Source organism: Malurus melanocephalus, unplaced genomic scaffold (genome assembly GCF_030028575.1).
Source record: "Malurus melanocephalus ecotype Western Australia unplaced genomic scaffold, MMel_1.1 scaffold_166, whole genome shotgun sequence".
Lineage (NCBI taxonomy): Eukaryota > Metazoa > Chordata > Aves > Passeriformes > Maluridae > Malurus > Malurus melanocephalus.
In genome coordinates this window covers 691,378-709,665 of record NW_026623398.1, presented here as the reverse complement: position 1 = coordinate 709,665, position 18,288 = coordinate 691,378, and the positions used below count along the sequence as shown (strand labels likewise).

At 39.5% G+C, this 18,288-nt stretch overlaps 1 protein-coding gene across 1 annotated transcript in view; it reads right to left on the bottom strand.

Annotated features, from left to right (window-relative positions):
* The window catches only part of FAM83B (family with sequence similarity 83 member B), a 49,106-nt gene extending 33,045 nt beyond the window's left edge, over nucleotides 1-16,061 (bottom strand). Inside the window, exons 1-2 of the mRNA XM_057372209.1 lie at nucleotides 15,997-16,061; nucleotides 10,977-11,480 (exon numbers count right to left, since the gene is read on the bottom strand). Of these exons, the coding sequence (XP_057228192.1) occupies nucleotides 10,977-11,420 (444 nt within the window). The 5' untranslated portion in view covers nucleotides 11,421-11,480; nucleotides 15,997-16,061. The remainder of the gene's footprint in view (nucleotides 1-10,976; nucleotides 11,481-15,996) is intronic.
* Between the last annotated feature and the right edge of the window lie 2,227 nt (nucleotides 16,062-18,288).

The window sequence follows — 18,288 nt, the reverse complement described above, 5'->3', positions numbered from 1 at the left end:
GCATCCATCCTGCTTCTGTGGGTCCTGGGCCTGAATGCAGGGATCAGTAAAGGGATGGAATAGSACCTGGGGAAAGGAAAGCATTCCATCGACGTCATGGCTTTGCTTCAGTTTCAGATATTCAGATATTCAACATAGTTTTTATTTAGGATAAAAAAACTACTTGCAGTGGATGCAATCACCTGAAGATGTAACTYATTTTATATTACAAATGTACTGTGGCATGATTTAAGAGAAAGAGATTAATTAAACTTTCAAAATCAGATCCTTAATGATATACGGCCATATCCCTAGGCATCAATCCTGCAAACATATGCAYGTTAAGTTAATGGAACCTCTCACATACACAAATTACAGTATTTAAATCCTCAGAATGAGGGATCCAGTTTTGCTTGAAGAAGTGTCTTTGAGCAGATACTACATTCTTGTCTCTCTGCCCTTTACTAAATATCCTCCTAAAAATTCTTTTCAAGTTTCATCAGATGTAATGTTTGACAAAATGAGATTAAAATCAGTTATGCATAAAAGTCACGGTTGTAATTAAACAGCCTACTGTCGTTTCTGATACACAAGTGCTCAATCTCTAAACTTTGTAATTTTTGCCAAAAACATCAGTAAGACAGTCCTACTCAGAAAATATCCCTCTCCAATACTTAATGTCAGATATGCAATTTATAGCAAAAATCAGAAACCTGGCAATAAAATTGATTTGACCATCAGTTGGAAAGCATCGCTCTGTTTCCRTCATCATTGTGGTGTTTTACAAGCTCCTCTTGGGAGTGACAGAGGATGGGGAATGAACACAAACACTGTGCTGCAAGCACTGTCTTCAGGTTTGCTGACTGGCATCCTCCAGGGCAGCCACATTTCTTTGTTGACCAAAAAAGGAGGAATTATTCCCAGATGTCACACCTGGAACTGTGTTCCAGAAAGATGCAGAAGAGTCTAGAGCAGGCAGCAAACATTCACCCCCATCTAAGGTGCACAATGAAAGGAGAGAGGGAGATAGGGCTGTCCAAGGGATAGAGCTGGAGTGAGRGGCAAAGAAGGAGGGCAAGGAAAGAGGATCTAAACCCAAAAATGTGTAGGTTTCCTATCATACTGCAAGTATGGTCACTTCCATACACACAGCTTTCATGCCTTACTCCCATCCCTTTGACACAGATTCTCAGGGAGCTGATTCTGATCAACGCTCACCACACGGAGCAGAGCCTGGCTGATAAAAACATTGATCCATCTGTGTATGTCTTAAGCTGTCCCCTTCCACATGATGCTGTAAGACTCCAGTAAACTCAAGCTGCCAGCATTTTCACCCTGGGTGCAAGCTCCAGAGTGTTATGATCCCTCAGAAGGTTTAACAGTGTTTAGCTGCTGCACTGGCTTCTAATAAGAATCAAGCAGGGATCCCTGCTCCTCTGACACGCCTCTTTCCCAACACCCAAAACCAGCATATCTTTCCCTTCTTTTTATTCCCTTCCTCCAAAAAACACCTGGASTTCTGGCTTTGCAAGGCTCTGACATGTACACAGAAGAGATTCCCAAGCTCTCAAGAATTCATTGCAAAGACATTAAGTCCTCTAACTTCAAGACAAAGTATGGAGCCTTTACTTGGGACAGAAATCCTCTAACGGGAGATTGCAATCTCATATCATGGCATTTCAAATCTGGACTGAACTTCCATCATTAAACTTATGCATAAGAAATCAAATCACCTGACTAATGAGATTTCTGGCACATGTGGCTTAATGACATTAAATAATCTAGAATTCATTAGCACTATAGATGATATAACTGCAATCATTGTACATCAAAAAAAMCATTGTAAACCACGATATTACTGGTGCTTATGTTATGCTAAAACATGAAATATAATGATAGCAAGTAAATAAAACTACAGAAGAATCAGTCATAATTCCCCATTTCATCTCTATCCTTAGACTTCTCATTTCAAAAGTACAACCCTTGAGCAAAATAATATAGCTTTTGTTACATTTTAAAGCAACTTTCTGTAGATTTGTTAGAGTACATATGGCTGTAAGAGTTAGACCTGTAGATGGCTATATTGTTAGGCCCATCCTCAGCAAACACAAGTTACTGATCTCTATCAAGCATATTCCGTGCAGCCACACAGACCGGCCTATTATTTAAAAAAAAAACCCACGCCCTTTAACAATGACTTTTCAGGCAATTATTGCATGTCTGTGCTAATCCACCATTAGTCAGTGACAGGAAATTACCAGAACAGCAGACAGCTTCAGATATTGTTGTGCTCTGTCATGCTGGATGGAGACCTAGTTGCTTTGACAAGCAGTATTGCCGTGGCATTTGAAGCAAATCAATTTTGCTGGCTTGACACTGTTAACTTCTGTTTGCTGTCTCTGATGTTTCCAATCAGAAGGCACAGCTTGCTGGCAGGGAATTCTGCACAGTTCAAGAAGAACTTAGTCCCTTAGCGGGCACCTCCTGAGAAAGGTCCCACTGGGGGTCATACTTTTCTTCTGTGCTGGCTATTTAATCTCATCCTCAGTATTATTTCTGGCTTATCAAGCATCAAAAGCCTAAAGAAAAACACTAACTACAACACCTTCCGTGGGCTGATGCCACTGAGATTCACCTGAATTCCAATGTGATATTCATGTTTTACCTAGTGCTTAAGCAATAAAGGGAATTTATTGAGCTGAAGTGCAGCTTTTTTAGCAAAGAGTGCCTGCAGCTCCAGGAAACAGCATGAAAATAAGGATGAGATGTTTTATCTGCCGTTTGAACTGAAGGCACACCTATTTGGCTACCTGAACACACAATCCTGTGCTACTGTTCAAGCCTGACTGCTAGTGGATGATGCAGATATCAAAGTTTTCTTTTCATCTCTAACAGATACGACGCAGAACTTCTCACATTATCCTATCATGCAGTTTCATCTCTGACAGCAGGATCCCTGGCACAAGTGAAAAGGTCTGAGGAGATCTGGTGCTGCAGTTAGCAAAAATCCCTGGATAACAGAAGCACCAAAAAGTTTTCTGAAGCCAGCTACATGCCCACATGCCTTGCTGGGGAAAGCAGGGGTCACCAGGGACCCTGTTTTTGAGAAATCTGTTCTGGTTTCCTCACACCACACATCTTCTGGGCAGTCAGCACAAAGCACTCCAGACCAAGAGACAGAACTGCTTAAGATAATCCACTCCCAGATAAGGTAAGAGAACACTCTGTAAATGCCTTAAAAGATACACCCTCCTTATCTGAAGCTAAGAAAGAACTTTATCCTTTTACAAATATATTTGAAAAGTAAGCATTACGAAGCCACGGTTTGCAGCTTTTATCAGGAAAGTTCTGATATTCGTCAGAAACTCATTGGCATAACTACAAATGCACAACTGTAATTTTTACCATCAACTAAAAATGGCCCCTACTTGCTCYGAGTATTGTTTGCTAATGTATAATACTCTCAGGCTTTTGGTTTATAACTGCATCTTTAAAAAAAAAATATTGTGATTTATATTCATTTAATGCTCAATGTGTCTCAGTAGTCTCATCTATAAAACTGCACACACTTTCGTTATGTTCTTAGCTSACTAAGGATAAAGGGAGCATATAAATTTTGAATCAACTGTTTATATTGTAGTAGTGTGTGTGTCTGTACTATCAGGAAGACTATGACTCCCGTAACATGAACGATATACAGACATGCAGTGAAACATAACAGTGTTTACTGCTTCAGAAAGCAAACACCCAAGATATGGGAAATTATGACAAACAAGGGCAAAGAAAGCAGAGATAGCTAGTCTGGTTGCTTGTAACTCTGTATTTATAACGCAAATAACACTACTATAAATTCAGCTGGCTTACTGATCAGTGAACTRTATACTGAAAAATTGTTAACTGTTGATCAAGAAAGCCATGGCCAGATCTTGAATTTATTTGTTGTGAACAGCTCTGTTGAGGTGAGTCATTTTATGGATGTCTGCACATCCTACAGTAAAGTACCAAGCTCAGCACCAGCTACACCCTGTTATGGTTGTGATTGCCAATGCTTCCTTCCAAAGGTAAATTACAGCAGGGTTTCAAARAGCAAAAGCCCTCTGAGGTCTCAASCAYGTTGACAGCATTTCTGAAAATGTGGACTTTTAACTTCTACTGCAATTTTATTGTATCTTCATTAGGAAATGGTTATAGACACACTTTATCAACTGGCTAAACTRTGTCTATGGCAAGGTCCGCACTTCTTTTAGAGAAGTAAATAATGAAGTGTACTTTGAGCCTTCTATCATCTGTACTGGAATACTCATAGTACTCCTCAAGGAAAATAATGCAGCATTAAGCAAATAGTTCTGAAATAATTACAAGTGAAGTAGATACTTCTATTCAGATCTGATATATGAGGAAACTTAATATATGTAACTYACTGGCATGCAATCCCACTCCTTCCAAACAGAAGCATGGGAAATTTTGAACTTTTTTTGTTTTGTCAGCRCTTCTCTACTTTCTATGTAGATTCTATCACACTGTTACACAAATACTGCTGAAGTATTGCAGGTATCAGCACACCAACGTATGCTCATTTGAAATTCTACTACAGATAATATAATATTTTAGTTTCCAAATTCTGATATATAACAAACTCGAAGTTTTAAATCCCCCTAAATCTGTCCCACTCAGAGCATCACTGGCTATGTTGGAAAGCGACCTTGAGTTCAAAAGCTATGCTAAAACTGCAGAGATGAAAAAAGGCTTATGGATTTATGAATGTGAAGTGATTAAGGCTATAGTTCTTCTGGTAAGATTGTTTCCTGGCTGAAAAAAAYAAAAAATTGGTATCTCTCCAGGAGAGGAATTCAGACAAACTAAAACAGCAGTTCAACATTATCAGTTTTTTTTTACGAGCAAGAAAAGTAGGGGGACAAAACCCAAATACACTAGTCTGAGCATTGAAAGAAGCCTTCCGCCTGGGCAAAATTATTTTAAATCAACAGTTTTGTATTTATAGCATATTTTGATCTGTAATTGCTTCAGCATAATGCAGCACAAAGCTATTGTTGAATATGATAAAGAACACTTTAATCTACTGAATGTGCAAAAAGCGTGAATGACTTCTTAATGGYACTTTTGTTTTGACTGACAGAGATTTATGTCAATGAGAGAAAATGTTTTAATGAAAGAAACTGCTCTAAAACATACACATGTGAATGAGACAGACATCTATAAAGAAATATTGCTGCGTTCCATATCTGGCCTTTAATCTTCCCTATTCCATTTCTAAATTCATCAAGGAGGTGTGATATTTTGATAACACATTAGCACAGTTATGACATAAAAATGGCAAAACTATAAATTATTTAGTTACATATTTTARTGCAAGTATTGAAGATGTCAAAAGTCAAAAGTCCCCAGGCTCTGCACTATGATTGCTTTTTAATTTTGGATCCTTCCCATGAAACAGGGGCGCTATGAGGAAAATTTGTGGAATTCATTATTTAGAGCAATTGCACGTAAGAACTGCATTTCACATAAGTCCCAGGTTTTCCAGATTATAAAACTGCTTGCAGATGTGTCCCATGGATGACAGCCCTCTCTGCTGGCACTGGGACTGCTTGGGACTACCCTCACACAGGGGAACTAGGAGAGGGAGAGAAGAGGACAGGCAAGTAAAATGATGTGAAGAGTCCAAAGGCAAAGCCAAGCAGAGAAAATACCTGAAATAATTATTTGTTGTGAGYAGCATTACTTTGTGATGACAAAAAAATTGATATTGGATCACAAAATAGCAACAAGAGCAAGAGGGGTCCTCTTCCAACACACGGCACATGTTCTGTGCAATCAGAAAAGCTGGGACATGACCTCACTTTCTGAAATAAATCTATCACCAACCAAAAACAATGTTTCACCTGGAAACCATACACATGGCTGCCATGCTGGTTTTCAGATATCAGGAAGTCTTTTAACAGAAGTTGAGAGGAAGTCAATGATAAAGTGACTCTTCAGCAGAGCAGCTGAACCAAAGGGCACCTTCTAAAATCCTTGTGGGGAAGAACATCTCGGCAGGGAAAATGTTGCCTATATGTTTTCAGCTGGAAACTGAGTATTTCTAAAAGTTACTCTAAAAAAAAAAAAGATATCCACTGATTATCAAACACTTTACAGATAATACAGAAAAGGAGTGCGACAGCTACTGCATTTACCTATTCTGTCTCCCCAAATTCAGCAAATTGCTCTGGTTTTTACAAACAAAAATGTGCAGCCCCTCTCTCATCTGCTTGAACTGATGCAATTAGTGAGCTAAGACAAGCATTGCCACAAGCACAATTCATTATCATTGTTCCCATCAGTGTTCAAATTATATTTAAAACAGCTGGCAAAGGGTATTGTTGAAAGAGTAATAAAAGATTGCCCAACATATCCATATTCTACAAGTTTTTTTCTGTATAGAAACATCACTCTTCATATAAGCATGTAAGAATTTGATTTTCTTTCATAACMGATTGCAGACAGTACTAGACTATTRTTATTGTATTATACACATGACCAAATGAGATTAGCAGTAAATAATGGTGAATTAATARTGAACTATAATGAATCATAATTAATACTGAATAATAATGAATTAATAGTAAATCATTTTTTTCTAATAATGATGAACAACCTTTCACTCTTGCCTGGAACAATACAAGACAATATTAAAAAAAAAACTAAAGTAAAAGAAAATGTTTTCCTTCTCATATATTTGTAAAATGAGTCAACTGTTTTTGTTTGACTAGGTCCACTGCTTTAGAAAACAACACAGGCATTACATTTTGAACATAACTCTCAAGATAACATAACAAGAATTCTGAGGAAAACAGTTTTAACTAAGTGCTTTACCTACAGTGTGTCCAGCAAGACTAATAACAAGTTACACTCATTTACAGTGTATAATGTAATTCTTTCCCAAGGGTCCAAGTTTTGCAACTTTTCTCATTAAAAACCCAATCTTGAGTATTTCAGCAAAAACAACTGCCTTTTTTTTTATTTTCCAAAATGATAATACACTAACCATCTAAATTTTTATTTAAGCTTCTAAGCAATTATATTTTTAAAATATTCTTAMAAATATCACTGACTTCATAAGCCCACTCTTATGACTCCCAGTCTATTTGAATATAACAAAATCAGTGAAAAGTATTGCATATTTCTTGAATAATGGGAAACTTCATAAATTCCATCACAAATCGCAAAAGTATGTAAGGAAAGTCTTTAAGTGTTTTCTGGCCTGTGCTACAAGTCAGTAACCWTTGGACTGTCTAAACAACATGGTTCTTCAGAAAACAGTTTTAATTCTCTCCAGGAAGAGCAGATCCTTATTTGGATATTAGTCTGAACAACTCAGCTGTGCCTTCTCTCTAAAACTGTGTAGAAACGTCTCCATGGTCAACAGAGGAATCTAGYTACTAGAATAGGAGAACAACACACTGCCAGAAGGTCCCTTTGGTGCTCTGCCCTGTCCTTYCCCTGCTGCCTCACGCTGTCAATCACACCTGAGAAAATAGTACAAGATGTTTCCTGCACACATGTACAAGCCTCATAACTGATGGTTTTGAGGCAACTCACAAGAAAATTCATAGAGAGAGCACTTMATTATTAAAGTCTCTGTGATAGTTCGTACTGAAAGAAGGAAGTTCCATCTGTACTAAAAGAAGGAAGTGGTTAACCAGCATCAACCCACCATAACCTGACACAGATGAGYAATGATCTTGATACCATTTCCCAGATGAATAATCTCAGTAAAAACTGCTAAACATTATCAGTTGCTGCTCAGACAGCCCAGCCGTGATGAGTCAGGCTGTRGGAGCACCTCGAGCTTCAGAGAAGCCGGAAACCTGCCAATGATTAAAGGTAGTGGCCTCCAAAACATAAGAGAAGTAAGGCTACCCGCTTGTTTACAAAAGTCCCCATCAGTAAGGTCAGACAGACCTTGCAGTGCTTTTCCCTTACATGGTTGTATCAACATGTGAAAAAGCTTCGTGTCGCCCCAGTTGACACAGTCAKGCCAAACAGCCTCCTTGTGTGAACACAGGTTATGTTGACAAAGGAGGGAGGCTGGCAAGCTCTATCATTTAGAGATGAGGTCTACTTACACCAACTGTAAGCCAATTTTGTTGACATCTTGGTTTGACCTAAGGCACTCTGCTAACATCACATCTATCCCACAGAAGTGCTGTAGTGTGTAGATGGCAATGTAACGCCATGCTGCGCACAATACAGTTTCCCTGCTCTAACATAAGTTCAGAAACAACATCACAAGCATGGATTCATCTCTTTAAAATGGTTAGCGYTTTTTTTTTTTTTTTTAGGATTTAACAGTATTGATCCTTTTCTGAAAGAATTCCATTAATAGATCACGTGTACTTTACAATGTCTGTAATTTTTATACTAATTATATATCCAAGAAACATATGACAAGATTTTATTACCGCACTTTCCCATAGTCACTGATTTTAGTCTAGTGTAGTATGGCCTTACAAACGATTTTCCTCTTTAGCTGGGAAAAAAATCAATTGGCAAGCAAGTTGCTTAATGTTGTTTACAACATCTTCTTAAGGTTAAAATTAACATAGGTAATAATCACTTTAAGGAGTGACACTGTGATGCATCAAGCATGAAAGAGGTCAAGAATAAGTCCACTAATAGTGTCATCCTTATATATCTCCCAATAGTCAAAAGAATCTAGGTTTCAAGTGGCTCAGTCTCCTCCATGAATTTTTGGGATAGTTCATACATATAAATACACATCAAATGGGTTCCTTCATGGAGTGAATCAGTGCAGAAATATCTTCTGCCTTGATCTTGTAGGAGTTGGCTTCCTACTAGATTGAGCTTTCAGGTAGCCCAGGGAAATCAATGCCCCAATGCAGACACTCAGGCCCGGTGCTTAAATTTAGGTGCTATGAAAAAAGCCCATCTCCAGCAGCSTATTTATTTTCACAGAGAAGTTTGTTGAAATTCCCATCAATTTTGTTTAGAGCTTTGTTGGCTGAACATGATTTGTTGATTTATTCTTTACAGGTTTCTGTTTTCCATGTTTAACATTATCCTACTGTCTTTAAATATTCTCAAGACTACACATCTCTACTACTACATAACAAAGACACCTGTTTAATATAACTACATTTTTTAAAGTGGCTTAGGAGAAGTATGCTAGCCTTTTTACAAAGTGTTTGCCTACTGAGCACATTTTAAATACTTTACCTTACTTAGAAATCCTTTAAACTTTCCTATGCATCTGCAGACAGAAGAGGCTGAACAACGCTTTGTCTCTTAGATTTAATTGCTGCTCCCTGAAGCAACCACCCTATATCACTGTATCAAAAGTGTTATGGTTGTTGATGTTGAGGTTGTGCTGATCAACTAAACAAACCTTTCAGCTGTCAGATTTGACAGTGACACACATAAAACATCCTCATTATAAAGTTGAAACACCACAAGCACATCAGGAAGCCAGTACAYTATGCATTTAACCTTCTTCAAAAGAGAAGCAAGAATCACACCGATTTTTTTTCCATAGCTCCGTTCCAAGGACCTACTAAGGGGAAATGGYGTTTTCATGGCATTTCAAGACCTTGTAGCAAAACTGAACTACTCTTGTCAAAAGAGTTAACTGTGTTTTTGTTGTTTCCCTCACAGTGGATACATTGGTAGGTCAGCAGCTGTAGCTGACAGAGTATTTTGGGCAAGTCACAGTCATTACATACCAAAACAGAAAACACCAAATCTCTCTCTGAAAAGGACAAAGAGGAAGAGAATTAATTAACTCTTCCGTGAGCATACAGTCATTCTAAATTATAAACTGCAGGATAAAAGGCCTAGTGATAACTCTATTATGGCAACAAATTACATSCTTTATCTAAATATAGCAGAGACAATGTAAAAAGACACAGTCCTTCCCTTCCCCACCCTGTTCAGTCCATTTCTACAGCACACATTTACATACATATTTCAGCCACTGAAGTGTTTACAGATRTATGTGAGCTAGAGCCCATTCTACCTATTTAAAGCTCATAGAGTCATGCAGAACACAATTGAATTTCATGGGGAAAATTTGAGAGTGTGACATACTTGCTAGAAATACTTCTGATGCTTTGTCATATCTGTTAAAGAGGTATTATGACCCAGTGCCAAACAGATCTTCATGCAAATACATTTTTTGATTTTTTTTTAACTGACATTGTTTTAAAAATTTAAAACTTAGAAGTTTTAAACTAACATACTGAGAACAAAAGGTGGTTTGTACATAAAACATTCTGTCACTAAAGTGTAAGCTGGGTGTGCCATAGGAAATCCAAGATACAAGTGCCCCTAAGTGGAGACAAGTACATTTGGAGAAATGTCCAAATTTCTAGTCATTAATCTGTAATGAAGGCAAGATACACAAGTRAAATTTATTTCCTTGTTGCCTCAGTCTAGTTTGTTTTTTTCATTCTGAGTTCGCTTCGATTTCCACAAGGACATGCAAAAATCACAAAACCTGACTCTCAAGGTACATGAATCAGATGTACACTGAAGTGTTGTTTTCTTTTAACTGTCTGCTGTGCCAAATCAATGCACGTCAGCACTGATGCAAGAGAGAAACATTAGTATAAATCCTGAACTTATACAGAATTGTATCACTTGATGTACATTCAACTGAGGTAAAAGAAAAGGTGTGCTGATATATCCACAAATTTCTCATCATTGGTCAGCATTACAGTAAAATGGTATTATTCATTATCATGGTAATATTAATTAATCCCTCCAATTTACCCCTTATCCCTCTGAATTAGTGTTAATAACACTGGTCCATGTGACACCAAAGGACTGATCTCAGTGTGGAAAAACCTTTCTGACTGAATTGGGAGCAACCAGATATTTTTTTCCTGCCAGGACAAAAAAAAAATTAAAAAAACCTTGTAATGAAGCATCAATATTATTATTATTGCCACTTTTTCCCCATTATTATTTTTTATGTTTACCTTTCTTGCATCTCGTATCATCTTCCGAACGGTTTCCTTTATGGTGTAAGGCTGTGCTCGTGGTGGATGAAAAAGCAGATCAATATTTGTGCCACCAGAAATTCCAGGCATCAGATACGGCCAACCTAAGTCAAGATTTGGAGCTTCCACATCTGATTCAATGGGCCAATAGGTTCCCGAGGAAGAGGTGTCATCAATGGCATGGTTAGAGGAATAAATTGTGTTTTGGGGAAGTTTGTGAACATTGTTCAAAATATAATCAATTTCCTCATCTGCTAGGAACTCTGAGCATCTCTCTTTGGAAAGAAATTCTTTGTAAGCTTCTAAACCTCCTTCAATCAGAGCRTCAATAGCTATTCGGTACCATTCCTTGTAATGAGGTTCAATATAGTTGTCTGATCTGCATTCATCGTGTAAGGAGGATAGTAAGGATGAAGTTTCCATTTTTGCATATATTTTGTATAAAGTCTTTTAAGTTTCCATTCATGAGCTGATGAAATGTATCTGCAAAGAGAAAATTAGTAAGAAAACAATCAGAATATTTCTAGATATCTATGACATGCACACAAGTATTAACTATAATRCTTTACAGGTTAAGTTGCTCTAATTTTTCCTAGTATCTTCCAAGAATTTAAAAATATTGTGAAAAGGCTCAGGGACTAGTGCTCCAATTAAAGAGATAGATAGATAGATAGAGAGGTTTTACATAAAGTAAACTAAACAGATAATTCAGTGATTTTAGGAAGTTCTGATATTACAAGCTACATCAGAGCTCACAGTACACTGAACACCTGTACCAGTAACACCAATACATGCCCAGTGCATGTTCCAATTCACTGTCATAGGTGGTGTTTCAAACCCCCTTTGTAACAACTGAATACTGTTCAAAGAAATACCTCAGAAACCAATTAAATTTCCTACTTTTTGACGAATTACTGTCTTTGCAAATCCCTTTTCTTTAGCTTCTTTTAAACCACAGTCATTCAGGTACTTCTTATCTATCTGTTCTCCCATGCTGATCTAATCCATTTGCTGCTCCCAGGCAGGACCAGCCTACCTAATTTCAGTGAGTTATGAGGAACTCCAGAAAGATTTATCCTCCCACATCTGGGATCAAACTCTGAATCAGCAATTTGATGTCTAGTTTCCACCCTGCTCATTCCTTCTGCCAAAAGGAGCGGCTGCTTTAATCTTACTTTTTTTTTTCCAAAACATTAATAACAAGCTATTTACTGCTGATGTTTTATAAACTCATTCTTATACTTCTTAAAACTTCATTTAACAATGGCTGTGTGCTTTGTGCTGCACATTTGGGATGTAAGATAGAGGGAGAATAGCCAATGATACTTTCTCCACGTTTCTGCAATCGTAAGTAACCAAAGAAATGGGGGGAGATGTTTCACAWCAGCGGCATCAGCACAGCCACGTAAGACAGAAAGTGGGTAGCACATTTTCCACGGCTAGGGCATGAAGCTTAAGAGGAAAACTGCAGAAAYAGGAAGAACATCCAATGAAGGCAAAATAGCTAGAAAAAGGCTTGATAGCTTGAAAGTTTGGGTTTCCCTACAAGCCTGATTAATAGTAGAGCAAAATAATAGCAAATAGCCATATGGAGTTTTGATTTCATTTACTGGCATATAAAGGTAACTCAATTCYCTCTTCCCATCAAGATCTTCCAGATATTTTTACACACATGGCARTTGCTTTCCACTGTCTGTTGGGAACAGCTTAAATCTTCCTGAAAGGAAATGTAAATTAGCTATATTAACCTAAAGGAATGAAAATAAAAATCTCCATAACTACTGATACCTCAAAACCAATTCAATATTCAATTAAACCAAGATTTATAAGGAACTTGGGAAGTCTAAGGTTAAAAAAGACCAAGAAAGAAAAACYCAGATCTGAAGCTGGCATCAGCATGTCATATGGAATAATTCCATTTGAATCCTGTCTCTCAGCCAAGTAGCAGGGCAGATCTTCCCAGATAGGATTGCTTTCGAGCCTGGGGGAAAGGAGTGTTCCTGGCTGCTTCAAGAGTAGCTCTTTGTGGTGAACTGGAAAGCAGAACACGAAAGGGATCTCACTGCTCTYCCCCCACCTGAGAACTACATGTATTCCTGAGACAGATATTCAGGCCTTCATTCCACACTGTTCTCCATTCCGCAGGTAGAAATGAAATGTTAAAAAATAGGAGTGACATTATTTTCCTTTTTACAGATGCAGATACAGCCTGTGGCGGAAGGCAAACGGAGAACTAAGCACACAGGGCAGGCAAGACAGGCAGATTCAAAAGTTAAACTCAACACACTGTAAAATTAAAACAGTCACATCAGTGGCCCAATCACCTAGARAAGTTTTCTAGACATTTCAAGTAAATGATGAAGAACAACCAAGAATACAAGATACAGGTAACTCAGCTGAGTTGCTCTGAAGAGTCTGAACACTAATACATGTGACTTTACTGAGATTCCATTACACCCCTCTTTTAGGGCCCTCCAGGACAAGTAATTCCCTAGTTACTGCAGTAAAAAGTCAGTCTCAACATTCAGTCTTATTACAACATTTAAGGATAAATAGAAATTTATAAAATCATGTGAAAGATATTTCCAAAATTCTTACTACTTTGGAATGGATATATTTCTAAAATAAAAGTTTTGCAACTGAATGCATATAATACAATTGARAAACACATTTATTTCAAAAGCCTGTCTAAATCAATTTTTTCTTCTTCTCATTCTGTCCTTCAAAAATAATTTAAGGGAACAGGACTATACTTACTATGTAACATTGTGCAATATMAAATATTGAATGTTATGAACAAATAAAAGGTAAAATATTATTGCATGTGTGTTTTGGCTCACATGCATTTCTTTTATTTGGTTTAGTTCTTTCATTTGTTTTTCACAATACTATAGTATATTGCTTGACTTTTCATTGAATATAATGAATAAATTAATTGTGGCTTAGGTCAAATAGAGCAACTCATGTTCAGAATTATACTGTAAGCAGGCTATACATATAAGTAATCTTGGAAAGGTGAGACTTCTAGTGCAGCATCTTCCAAACAAGAATAGTCATTTTACAGTGAACATCTTTGAAGCTGGTGTTTGATTTACAAGTGCTGTTTACAAAAGCAACTTAAAGCAGTGCACATTTATTTAAGAAAGCAAATGTAAAATTTGCCAGCATGGAAATAAATCACAGAACACTTGAGACGAATGAAAAAATTTTAATCCTTGTTTTTGAAATTAAGGACATCAGCATGAGACACATTCACACAAGGGAACTCCCAAATTAAAACAATGCTCCAGGTATACTTGACAAACACTCTAGATGTCTTGACACAGGTATTTTCCTGTGTCTTAGAAGGTAAGAGGTACTTTGTAGAAACTGAACCTATTCAACCATATAATTCCGGATAAAGAGGCAGAGGTTTAAACAAAATTCTTAAATGAACGTTTTGTTGTCTTCTTCAACCACATATTGTTATTTTTCCATAATAAACTTGGTTCTTCAAAAGTCCTCTTCACGTCAGCAATTATACTAGCAAGGTTATGCAGAATGAGGCCCATCTCTGGAGGCTTACAGATCTTTATCATACTTTATGTACCTGATCACAAATTTACCAGTACCAGGAAAGCGGTTGTTCATCCTCCAAGAAATAACCTTGGCTGTTAATCCCAGCCCAGCATATCAGCCAACTTCTCTGCTTCAACACGGGGATCAGCAACTTAAAACTTTTCTAATATCTGTCATTAGTGAGCTTAAATTAAATTTAAGTTCCAGTGGAGCTGCTAAAATTGCTGAAGAACACAAATTCTGAATCCTGCACTGATGTGATCATCTTGTCCTTCTATTAACAACATGCTCAGATCTTTTTAATGCCATTGTCAGGAACTTAGCCAGAAAACACCTTTTTCTATGAGAAAGAAGTAATTGTGCCTTTATATAYGAAGGTTTGAAGAGTATCCCAGATTTCACAAATGCAGCAGACAACAAAGTGTCCACTAAARAAAATTATGCAACATTCTACAGGGGTTCCAGGCTAGTACTAGAGACAAAGAACTTCCTTGCCATACTAATATCCACAGGATTTGAAAAATTTCCTATTCAGCAACTTTAGGCAGCTGCTCTAACCTCAGGCTCGTACAGCCGGTCCTTGGCAAGGGCCTGGCCATGGTGCTCTCCTCAGGATGTCCTTATCTCTTTTCCAATGGAAATGTGATTACTTTGACAGTTTCTGCATAAAGTTTCAACCTTGCCCGGAAATTCAAACCTCAGCAACCCCATGTTGCAAGCTGTTGCATAGTCTCAGGTATGGTTTTTGGGGCATCCACCTGAGCACCTCCAAACCCACGGCTCTGCCAMGGAGCCTCCCCACGGCTTAAGGGCCTGGCATGAGCGACCTTTAACAGAACCAACAGGCATTTTATGACAACTGCCTTCCACCAACCTTTCTATTAAGGACTGTATCACGAATAAATAATAATTACCTTACATTAAGATCTGACAGGCAATTATTTAATTATTAATGAAATTACATTTTCTGTGAATACCAAGGGCATCAAACCCTAGTGAAAAACAGCACCGCAAGCGTTCCTGATGCTTTTCTTCCTTTCTCTTTCTGTTTTCGTTTATCTGTTTTGTGGCGGGTCTGTTTGCGCGATGGTTTTGTTTGTTGAAGCAGAAAGTTAACTTTCCGGGCAGAACGGAGGCAGCGGGCGCTCCGCTGGGCGACACCGCACGTGTGGCTCCCCCTGCCCGGCGGCGCGGGGGTCGCTTGTGCCCGGGGAGAGCGATCTGGGAGCCGCGGGAGCCGCGTCCGTGGGCCACCCCCCTCGCCCGGCCCTCCCCTGTGCCCACAGCCGGAGCGCCCCCGCGCCGCCTCCGCTCCGCGACCCGCGCTTCAAACACCCGCGGCTCCGAGCGGCATGCTGGCGGGGCGGGGGACTGCCCGGCCCTGCCCCTGCCCCTGCCCCTGCCCGTCCCGTCCCGTCCCGGCGAAGGGAGACCCACTTACTGCGCCGGTGCCCCGCGTGGGGTGTCCCTGCGGAGCGGCGGGGCGGCTCGACCCGGCTGCTGCGATCTCGGCGGCGGCGAGTCACGGCGGCGCACGGCTCATCGCAGGTACTTCCCGTCTCTCCCAGGCGCGGTGGGTGTGGAAACCAGTTACAACATGTCAGGACGGTGTCGCACCAAACCCGCCGCCGCGGGAGTGGGGCAAGGACTTGTCTGAACTGGGGAAGCCCGGCCCTCTCGCACGGAACGAAGGGCAGCGCCTTCCCCGGGCCGCGCCGGGCCCCCCGCCCCTGCCCGGCCCAGCCCAGCCCAACCCAGCCCGGCCCGGCCGGCGCTGCCCTGCCCTCAGCCGCGGGCGCCGCGGGGCAGGGGCGGCCCGAGCACAGGCATCGGCAGCCCCGCGGCGGGCCCGGGAGCGGGCTGTGCGTGGGAGATWAAACTCAAAGAAAAAATAAACCCGTCAGCCCCGAGTCACGGTTTCCAGGTTAACTCTGGTGGAGCGAGTCACGGCAAGGGAGCCGACACCCGCTTGAGACCCTCAAATTAGGATATGTGGACGAGCCTCCTTCCCATAGCTCAATTGCTTTTAAAAGCTCTTTGATGCCTCGSGGGAGAGAAATGGAGCTGAAGGTAGAGCCCTCAACCTGGCTGCAGTACACCTGGGCCGGCCTGCCTCATTCTGCTCTCCAGCAGCATGGCAATCCACGTGTTGGAGAAAACTTGGAGAGCCCTCTCTGAAAGGTTCTTTGCAAACACGACCGTATCTTCAGTAGGATCTTGCAATAGCCAGCAGATCAGTACATCACATGTGTGTAACAAGCACACTAAGTGGCTTTTGTAATTTTAAACTTTTTATAGGCTTTGTCCATATCATGCTCTGTGGTACATAACTGCAGGCAGCTTTTTCTTGAGCGTTTAAGACAGTGCAGCATAACCTTGATAGTCAGACTTTATCAGCAGTAACTCATCCAATCCAGCTTTAAGCACAAGCTGATTTTCCTAACCTTTACTGCCTAATAGTAAGTGTGGGATATATGCTATTTCTGAAGTTAAGCCTGGYTTTACTGTGACATTTTGATGATGGTTTCTGAAAACGGTAAAAATATACAATATCTGCACAGCACTATTTGTCTATTTATATGTATATAAATGTGTAAGCCTGGCCATCAGGGAGTGATTTCTTTTSCTGTGCAATTAATTCAGGTAGTGGAATGCACAAGAAGAAGTAGTTGGTGTTAATATACTCATGGATTACCCTTTATAAACAAAGGAGCATCTGGATTAAATAATTAGACTCTTCTCACGCTCAAAAAAAAGAACTTCCCTGGTCTTGGTGAAAAATACAGGCTGAAAACTACTTTAAAAACAATCAAATTTTGAAAATGTTCATAGAAGTTTAGAGTTAGTACACAGCATTTTTATCCCATACATAGAAATTCGTAGTCAGGAAGGAGTACATGTTTCTGTGGGAACTTATCCATAAGGAGGTGAGGCTATCTAAAATTTTTMAAGAGCAGATCAATTTTCTAAAATTATTTAGGAAGGGGTAGGAAGGTTGAGGAATGGTCACAAAACCTATTTTGACCTTGGCTGAATGTGTTGGATTTCTGTTGCATAAAATTTGTAAGCCTGTGTTTTAGAGAAGCTAGTGGTTGAGCACAAACTTAGTATAAACTGTTACGAGACTGGTCTTAGCTTTCTAAGGAAATCTGCATAAAGGAAAGGATTTAGGGTTTTTGCTACATTAGTATCTGTATAAGAAAAGAGTGTTTTCTACTCTCCTACGGTGCTCTTACAACTCCCTTACAATTTATCAGTTGAAGCCCTCCAGTAGTTATACCACACCAGACACTTCATAAAACCTGACTTGGGTAATGTTTTGGAAGCTGTTAACTGTCAAAATAAAGAACGTTTTTACCTAGCAGGTGGCAACTTCTGTGTCTTGCAGCCACAGGGCATCAGTGGAAGCAGATGGTATGAGCAAGCTTAATAAGCAGTAAGACAAATTCTTAAGCAATAGGTATAAAACTATTGTAAAAGCATAAGACACGAGTATGTGTTTCAGTGTCCCCACTCCTAGAGTTGAGGAGCTGTAACAGAGTGAGGGGAAGGGACTGCAGAAATTGGCCAGCCCTCATTTGCCTAAAAAGCCTTTGTATGGAGCAGGATCAGTTGAAGCATCCTATTGATTGGAATTGTTTTACTGTAATCCAACTGATTCATAAAGCCTCAAAACTACKAAGTAGTTCTTAGACATAGCTTGTTCATAAACTACATGGGATAAAAGAATCAA